Below are 9,929 nucleotides of genomic sequence, written 5' to 3'. Positions count from 1 at the left end.
AGTGCACGTGGGATGGAAATGTCTCACAGCCATTTCTGACCTAAGAAGTTGCTTTATAAAGAGGGTATTTTTAATAAACATTTTCATGTAAGGTCATAGATTAATTTAAGCTGGAAATGAACCTTTCTGAAGGTCACTGAGTCAAATCCCTTGCTCAAGGCGAGTAAGGCTAGCTTTCCAAATTGCTGAGTTCAAGCTACTCTATATGACTATGGACTTTCCTTAATCCCTAGAAATAAAGACTGCATTGTATTAGTTACCACAGGTGATTTAGAAATCAGTAAGATTTCCCATTTTCTTTGAGGAACTGTCAAAGAGTTTTCTACTTTAACTTTTAGCTTAACACTGAATTTTGAATCGTGTCATTTTTCTCTCTGGAAATAAAGTAAAAACAAGACAGACACTACATTTTTCATGAAATATTTAATATAAATATTTGCAATATAGTTCAACCATAAAATTTTACAGTCATTTTCTTTTAGAAACTCCTACTGAAGTACAATGCCACAAATGAATAGGATTAAATCAGCACATGAGACTGGATCTTTAAATAATTTCTTACTGTATTCTGGATCAGAAAAAAGATGAAAAGTGGTATTCTGTACACAACAACCCAAGAGATAGATTTGAAGTGAAATTTGAAGTGATTTCTCTAAAAGTTCAGTTAAATAACCTATGAAAAATGATAATAAAGACTTCCTCAGAAACAGCATTAGCTAAAAATAAAAAAAATATATATGTATTGTATTTTAGTAGATTCAGTAAAATCCCAATTTTTTCTAATAATGGGATAAGTCTTATGGAGAAGTCGGAGTAAAAAGACTTCAACTTTATTAAGGAAAATATGCTTTCATTACAGTAGTTTCCTTAAGTAAAAAAAAAGTCAAATTTTGTATTGAAAATGAGTGTTTATATTGAGCTTGAATTTCAGGAAAGTACATGGAAGTACTACTTCAGAATTTTCCATCTTCTGCTAGAAATAATGTCTGCAATCCTCTGCGAACATTAATCAGTTCCTCTTCATGCTGTGCAGAAAGCATTACAGTTACCACTTACTTTGAATAAAACCTTTTCTTTTTCTTCCACATTGTAATTCTTGTGTATAGTATCCTGCTTATAAAGTGTCAACATGATACTTTTCCATGTTAACATTCAAAATGCTAAGAGTCAGAAATCAAATAGCATATCCATACTGGCTACTTTTATCACTCACTTAAAATGCTTAAAATATTTAATACCAGTAATACTTAGATTCTCCTTTCCCCCCCCCGATAGGACGATAAATTGCTAAACGCTGTAAAATCTAATGTTCAAACAACTATACTTACATTATCATAAGCAAACAAAAAGGAAGACAAGACAACTTCATTTACCATTTCTTTAAGAAATTTCTCTTGGAGTCCTTTCATGTCTTCTTTCATCAGATGCGCCTATAAAAAGGTACTTATACCAAATGCATTGTCTCTGCTTGCAATTGATAACACATTTTCAGTACGACAATTACATCCCTAAAGGGCTTAAAACTGTAAAATCAAAGGATGTACATCCATCTACTTGCTTAAGAAGAGAGACTGTTTGCATCTACGTTGATCTTTCTTGAATGAGTAACCATGGTGAACAGTCACAGAATACAGCAATCATCTTGCAGTGATTTTACAGATTATTGTAGGCACCTCCTAATGGGTGGAATCTAGCCCTTAAGCACAGAATATTGTTGCATTACAAGTATTTGATGACAGAGGAAAAGCTATGAAAATACCTATGTGGCATTAATGCAATTCTATAAGGAATAAGGAATTTATTTGGAAAAAAAATGAATAATGGTATCTGTTAGCATAATTGAAGAAATAAAAATGATTAAAACCAGAAAAAGAACTGAAAGCTTGTACTACCTCTGAAGTAAAAATACTTTCTTCATAGTCAACACTATGGTGGATGTTCTTTTCAAAGGATGTTTTAAGGATCTGCAGCCTAAAGAAGTATAAGTCAATTAAAATAGATCTGTTATATGTGAACATTTCACAAATATCATGAATACATCTCATTATTTGTAGTCTAATGGCACTTAAATGCGTGAATAAGTCTTAACATCATTATTGCTATTGGAGAACAGTTATGTTTTAATCTCTTCTTCTCATCTCGCCTGTTATCCTTATTTTATGGAAGAGAGCAATTGCATAAAAAAACAGAAGGTAGCTTACTTTTCTTGAATTTACATCAGAAAAGGAATTTTGAAACATCACCAATAAAGCCTACTCACCTCTGTTGCTCATTCTTCATGAACGTACTGAAAGTATGCTTATTTTTTTTCCAAAAAGTCTGGAAAGAAAGATATTAACAGATGACAGCCAACAGTAACTGGTATTTTCTAAACTGGGAATGACTACAATCTAATTTGAATACTATAAACTACAATTATAGGCTCAGCACAGAATGTGAAGTAGGTAAATAGTCACCTTTGAGGCTTTAAAACAAACATTTTTTTTAATTTCACATTACACCATGCAGCAGGCAACTGACCTGTCTCAGAACACACAGCCTGAAATGCAGGCCAACTGAAATAAGGCTCATGAAATGGCATTAACAGCCCATTAGAAGTAGCATGAGTTGTTTGTTCCAGGAAGAAAACCTAATAGTGACAGAAATTCTAACAGCGTAGCATAATCAAATCCTGACATTTCAAATTCATTATTTGAAACTTGATTCATCTACAAGGAAGACAAAGAGGTTTTTTAAAAATCAGAATTAATGATGTAAAGTGAAAGATCTTATAAGTAATCCATAGATTTCACAAGAACTTGTTTTTTATGTGATAAAGTAATTAAAAACAAACCAGTAATTCTTTCTCCATGTTATTCAAGGACTGAGAATCTTTCTCAAAATTCTCAATTTCCTGAAGAATAACAATATGAAATCTGTCCAGCTGCTTGAGCCTATTAAAACAAAACAAACAAACAAAAAAAAAACCAGAAAAGGTTAGAAGGCATTAATTGATTTTTAATTGTTTTAAGATAATTATTTCTTTACAGACCTGCATTCAAGAAGCTGTTGATTCAACGTTGTCAAATGCTGGTTGGCAGCTCTTAATGACTGCTTTGCAAAATGCTCCATTTTCCGTGAACGGCTCTGTAGAGGTATTTTAACATTACTTGCAGATCATTTTCACTTGAAGAAAAAAGCAATAGTATCAAATAAAATAATAGGTTTTTCTCTCCCTTTTTTTTTTTCCTTCCTTTATTTTTTTTATTTTTAAGTTTTTTTTAAGATAGAATTAGAAATACACTACTTGAAAAACAGAATTCCTGAGGATAGAGAAAGCACACATGGAATAAAAACTGCAATCTTGCAGCTGTCTTAGGTGAGCAGATGCATTGTTTTGGCTTGTGTTTTTTTTCCCTTTAACGAATTTCTAAAAGCTCTACAATGCTTTGATTTTTTAATTTCTTTTTTAAGCAAATTTTGTAACGTAAGACAAAACTACAATTCATATGGACATTCAACCACATACATAACTAACACTGTACATAAAATATCTTGCCTCAATTTTCTTAGTGTATTCTTTTTGGAGCTTCTGACATATATCGATTGTTGAACAACCAGGTTCCCAGATGTCCACATCCAAAGCAGCTGGATCACTTACAGATACAGAGGACAAATTTTCATACTCTGTAGTGTTGAAAAACAAAAGATCATACTTCATACATACATCATACTTCAGAGTGAAGTATCCTTTTTAATAGCAACGGGGCTGTTATTAAAAACAGATTAATTTTCCCAAGTAGACAGCTGACCCAGTTCTATTTTCATATCAATTTCTGTCTGTTAAAAAGGAGAGCTTCTAAATATTTTGCGTATTTTTTTGAAACTTAATAGATATTACCATTTTGAAACTTTTATGGATATTATCTTCTTGGATTGAAACTAAGTTACACTATTGTCAAACTTCTCCACAACTATAATCAACTTTCATTTCATAATTAACCTCTGTAAGTAACAGCTTCATCTGTTTTAAATAACTTCCTAGGCTGTAACTTTATTCTTCTGCTTCTTTTCTTTTCCTCCTCTTTGCTTGTTTCTACTTCATCAGAACGGCTTTCTGTATCTCGCTGATACTTTCGTTTGAGAAATACATGTGAAGTCGGCCCTTAAATAAATGTGAAAAAATGTTTCATTTTAGAATTATTTGGAACAATGGGATCAGAAGATGAAAAGTTTGTTGGCCCTCTGGCTCAAAATACAATTAAACCATTAAACAAAAAAAGAGCACTGCATTTATACAGGGCACGTTCAGATGATAATGACCACTTCATGTTCATGAACCAAATTTCAGTGGAATACAGAATTTTTTACTCATGCAAGACTTCTCTCTTATTAAAGAGATTCACTATCAACCCTATATTCCAGATAATACTACTATTGCTCCTCCTCCTCCCCACCGTCCCCCCCATGCACACAGTATCAGTGAGAATGCTTCTTGATCTACTGCCTTCTGAAGAGAACAAGCTCTCTTTACAGTAACTGCATTTTGGAGCCCAAGTTCCAGTTTTTGGAGGGTACTTAAAGCAGAGAAAATAGGGAAAAAAAAAATTGAATGATACTGAAAAACTATAAAGAGAAACATGGCACAACTATTTGAATCTTCTGTGGTGAATAAATGCTTTTCTTAACCAATACAGTCACACAGAAAGCCACAGTCTTTTGCCTTAAATTGAGTGTTTGTACCTGACTCATGTGCAGGGCCATAAGGTTCTTGACTCCGAGACTGTACTTCACTTCCAGTGGACACAGATACTGGAGATAATTCCTAAAAGAAATAAACAATCGTAGGAAAAAGACAAATAAGCAGTGAGAACTAATGGCTACTTGCAATGGTACACAAACATTATTTCCCAACTGAGTCAAAAGCACTTTATTCACCAGGAAAAAAAAAAACATGAGAAATGGGTTGAAGGTGTAGAGTTCTGTTTAATTTGCCAACGCTACAACAGTTGTTATATTAAGTAATACATTACTGTACTGAACTTTCCTACCTCAAGAATTTCTCCATTCAAGTGTCACAATTGTGGAATCTATGAAAGATATTTTATCATTCACACTGAAGCTCAAGATGAAAAAAAATTCATATATTTTTAAGATATTTATATAATTAGCCTTGTTGGAATACAATTCTTTCTTTATAGAGCTCCTTACATTATTTCAAGTATTTAAAAATTGAGTAGTATTGTTGTGGGATGAGTGTTTTTCAAGGAAGTCACAAGTAAGCATTATATCTGGTGCTTAACATTAAGTAAGGAAAATACACTTGATGAGATCTCAGAGAAATGTAAAGTATATAAAACAAGTGAAAAGCAGCAGTTTTTTTCTAAGGAGCACTGAATCTAGTAACATACCTCTCCTTTCTTTTTCATGACAGGTTTAGTAATGTCTTGTTGTTTTCCTTCAATAGAAATTTTGTCTGAAAAGCCACGTCTAAAACTTAAATTTTCATCAGCATCGCATGTTTCAGATACAGATCCCTCTGTGTTTTTTCCACAGTATGCTTTATGTGGGGTTACTGAAGTTAAGTTGAGCTGCACAGTAACAAATAAAAAAAAAACATTACTGAAATGAGATCTCCAAAAGCATTAAGACATGTAGCAGCTGAATGGAATAACTTCAGTTAACATAACTGTAAAGTACCTTTAACGTTCTTACCAAATATGGAGCAGTTAGAACTGGTGAAAAACTTTTCTTTCCAAGTGTTAACTTCGTAACAGTCATTTCAGGAGACTGGTTTAGATGCGTATGTTGAGTATTTTTCTTTTGTAGACAGAGATTACTTGGAGAGATTCCTTTCTCAAAGTCTACTGTTTCGTTTTTTTCTGGTGTTGACTTCTGAAGACCAGGTGACCCCTCACTAGAAGTATGGTCCTGAGTAACACATCCCTCTGATGTTCTCTCAGCACCTAGAGAACAATTTCTTAACTTTCAGCATGAATGAAAGGAAAAAAAAAAAAAAAAAAAAACAACAACCAGCATACTAAAGCCCCATACTGCTGACTGTCCTTAATCTAGGTGTTTACCAGTCACAGATGGGGGAAATTTTACTCCACTTATTGGTATAATTCTTGCCACACGGTGCTTTTTGCATCCCCCACATTATTTTAGCTGTTTAGCAGGTTAATTCTAACAGCCTACTTTCACTTACACAACTATAAAATGTTGGTATCGAACAAGTGTAAAAATCTATAAGAGAGTTAATGACATTAACACATTTCCTTAAATTAAGTAGTATACACACTGATTTAGGAGATCTCATGTTAAAGCCATGAAATAAATGTAAAATTGTAGTACTGTGTCAATCTTCATTTTAACTACCAACACTTGCTGTGGTATTTCTATAAACTAAAATCAAAATGCATACATCTCATTGTCTCTAGAGATGCAGGACTCTCAGGTGAAGACATTTCAATTTCCTCTTGTTCTGTAGAGTTCTTTGATTTAATAAATGCTTTATTTACACAGTTTGCTGCTGTCTTTGGCTCCACCAAATTCTGGAGATCCTTCTGATGATTACCATCTTTGTTTTTCTCATTCACACCTTTCTATTAAAATAATGAGTCAATATAAACATTACTTGTAAACATACAAATAGGTAAAGAGAGAATTATTTTTATGCACAGTTGAACAAACAAAAGATCCAAAAAGGAATATAATTAAGAAGGACATCAGCTGCTCTAATGTCAATATGCACGGAATTAGCATAATTCAGAAGCCAAATTTCTATTCTTACAAAGTTCTGAACCATTACGGACAAATCCTGATGCTTCAGAATTCAACCAAGTCAACAGGCTTTTCCATGTATATTGAAATGCGATGTTAAATGAATGAATTGGTTTTATTTAGCACTCATCACCACTTAATTAAACTCTATTTAGATTCTCAACAAATGTATGGACATAACCCCCCTCTATCAATTCAGTATTTTCTACTGCATGCAGAATTGGCATAGCATTATCAGAATCACATCATCTCAACAGCAACTCCCAGGCTTACTAAAATCTCTCATTTAAAGCATACACATTTTCAAAAAAAGTTTTTTGTGTTGTTAAATAAAGGATACAGCAGCACTTCACAGCTGAATACATTTCATACACAGAAGCTGACATGCTACTGTGACTATTTTGAATGTATTTCCTTAGCAGCTAACTACTCATAATTTAAAAATGACACAACTTGTTCGTACTGGAAACTTAAGATTCAGGAGCACAAAACAAAAAGTAAACCAGAGTTTAGTTCGAAAAACAGGGCACAAGTAGATTTTTTACACTGCAACTGCATACCTGTCCTTTTGATTTTTCCCTCTTATAGGTACATGCTGAAAATTCACTTCCTGACTCTGAACTGGAAGGATCTTTGTAATTTTTTGGTTGCACTGCTCTTTGAGGTCGTTTTGGTCTGGTGGTTTGTTCCATCATGTCATCAATTACTGAACTTTGTTTTTTACGTTCACTTAGCTTTGGAAAAAGAAGAATATCTTCAATTCATATCAAAATAATAAATATGGAAGAGTAAACAGCAGGTAAGCTACTTTAATTACTTGAAATCCATTATTTCAAATTAACTTTAACAGGAAGTTCTGGGGAAGCTTGCTACTAAAAAAAGGACAGTTGTACACCTATTCCGTGCTCATTAATTAAATACTCAAAGAGCTGATTTGATTTACATGGACATCACCACTGGTACATACAAACAGCAGTATTTTCATGTTCACAATTTAAACTGAATGCACTTGAACAGTTTTAAGCTACTACCATTAAGGAAATTTAAATAATTATAGTACAGTCTGACAGACCAAAAAGCGGTTTGAAGGGGACAGAGTAACATTTGTTTATGTTTGCTTCTTTCAAAGCTGTGGTTTACAAGTATTTACAAAGAACTTACACTGACATACTCATAATTTATTATACCCAAAGTTTTAATAGGCTCACAACACCTTCCAATTATTATTCCTCATTAATGTGAAGCATTTTTCCTCTTTAGTTTCAGTACATTGCCTATATTCAATTAAAGAGGCTATAGTCTCAGAGCCACTGATGTGCAATTAAGCATATTAGCCACATGAAAACCCTCGGCAAAAAGCTAATGGCACATTCAGTGGAGTAGATTATTATTACACAGTAAATAGATATAATCAATAGTTCAGTAAAAAAAACTTACAAAAGTATTGAAGTACAGTAATATTTCTAACTCACAGCTTGCATTATGCCTGAAATACTTACTAAATACTACCTAAAAAAACTATAGCACCTAAAAGCAGCTAACTTTATTTAGAAAGTGACCTTGCAGTAGATGTGCAGAACTGCACGTATTTACAAAAAAAAATTATGTAAAAAGCAGTTTCTGGAATGAATATGTATTTCAAGTCAGTTTGCAAAATTTACATTTACCTTTTTCTCATTTGCTGCTTTGCCTTTGGGCGTATCCATCCAGCAAGGGAGTTCAGAGAACTTCTCTGGTGTTACAGTACGTAAAAATAGAAAATCAGCATCATCATTAAATTCTCAACATTTAGAGAGTTTCAACTGTTAAATTGCTGAACAATTTTATCACTACAAAGATGGTCCAGTAAACAACCTTCAGTGCACTTATTAAAAAGATAGGGTTGTTTTTTCTTGAGAAAAACCTTGAGTCCTATTCTCCAATAATTTTACATATTAAAATGCAGACTTTCTGGAAATTAACCTTTCTAAATGGTTAGGAGATCAGATTCAAGAAGTCTTTGTGCTTGGAACCGGAACAACTAAAACCTACTATATGTAAAAATAAAAGCTGCCACTCTAATGGACAAATTTTATTGCAGCATATTTAAGAAATTAAGAAGGATTCTTACTTTTGCCTTGTCTTTTTGATTTCCCTAAGTTTTTATTTCTACTGTAATCAATTATCTGTGGCTTAGATGGTGCTTTGGATTTTTGTAGCCAGCTGATGTCTGTCTTGCTGTCATCTCCTCTGTATTCTGTGTCTGTGTCACTGAAAAAATGCTTTTTGCTTTGATTGTATCTAGTCTGTAAAAAAAAAAAATTGTTCTGTGTTGTTCATTTACTTTTATAATTTATCTTTCACTTTTATCACTGGTATTTAAATACAGAAAGACAAGGTAAGATGATTCACAAAAAATCTGAACCTTACTTTTCTTCCTGATTTCATTTCAGAGCTAGTTTTACTTTCACCTGGGTTCCTTGATTAAAAAAAGAAAAAACACCCTTAAACAACACATCAACATTTAAAATTCCAAATTTTTCAGCTTTCCATCTAAAGTATGGCTTAAGATTTCAAATGGCTGTACCAAGCTTTCATTTGAAACTCATTTTAGAAAGACCTGTTTGCTGTAAGCCCTGAAGCATGCATGTATTTGCTAAAGATCAGTAACTGCACGCCTAGCAATGTGTCCCTTTGCAAACTAGACGTTAACAAAAAGCTACCCCATTTCAGGAGGTTAAAATCCCTTCAGTATTCCACAAAGAGAATTTTGAAGAGCATTTCCTTCATGAAACACAGTCTTTATTTTTACAAGTTATGTAGAAGTTTTCCAAAGAAAAACCCTAAAACAGCCTAGGAGATGACAGCAACTATGTTTACTGCATGAAAAGAAGCAGTACAGATATACACGTTCCCTGGATTGTCATAATGCAATGGTAGGGAATGTAGACAGTACTGTACTTGCTTATAACCAAAGGACAAAAATACAAAATGACATCCATACTCTTTTTTGTTTGGATCTGTATGAGTGTTTGCTTCCTTAGCACAGCAGTCTTGGATCTAGAAAAATGTAAATAAATGAGAAACAAATTAAAATTTTTCTTCATTATTCTTTTTAAACAAAATGAAACAGGCCACCAGATAACACACTTAAGGGCTTTTTAGCTCAGTTTTTATACTCAGCAATC

The 9,929-nt window shown here is 33.0% G+C and overlaps 1 protein-coding gene across 1 annotated transcript; it reads right to left on the bottom strand.

Annotated features, from left to right (window-relative positions):
- Positions 1–452: 452 nt before the first annotated feature.
- Positions 453–9,729, bottom strand: LOC122167644 (synaptonemal complex protein 2-like). Its single transcript, XM_042832378.1, has 15 exons — positions 9,172–9,729; positions 8,873–9,047; positions 8,430–8,494; positions 7,323–7,496; positions 6,404–6,584; positions 5,695–5,945; positions 5,391–5,570; positions 4,723–4,804; positions 3,539–3,666; positions 3,032–3,126; positions 2,834–2,933; positions 2,261–2,319; positions 1,893–1,971; positions 1,374–1,430; positions 453–1,025 (listed from the first exon to the last, which is right to left on the bottom strand). Exons 1-15 carry the CDS (start codon positions 9,187–9,189, stop codon positions 954–956), a joined length of 1,716 nt encoding a protein of 571 aa, XP_042688312.1. The 5' UTR covers positions 9,190–9,729; the 3' UTR covers positions 453–953.
- Positions 9,730–9,929: the final 200 nt, after the last annotated feature.

Source organism: Centrocercus urophasianus, unplaced genomic scaffold, assembly GCF_019232065.1.
Source record: "Centrocercus urophasianus isolate 14NV4802_14NV808 unplaced genomic scaffold, USGS_Curo_1.0 seq_38, whole genome shotgun sequence".
NCBI lineage: Eukaryota > Metazoa > Chordata > Aves > Galliformes > Phasianidae > Centrocercus > Centrocercus urophasianus.
Note: the sequence above shows the minus strand (reverse complement) of the source record. Positions and strands in the feature narration are given on the sequence as shown.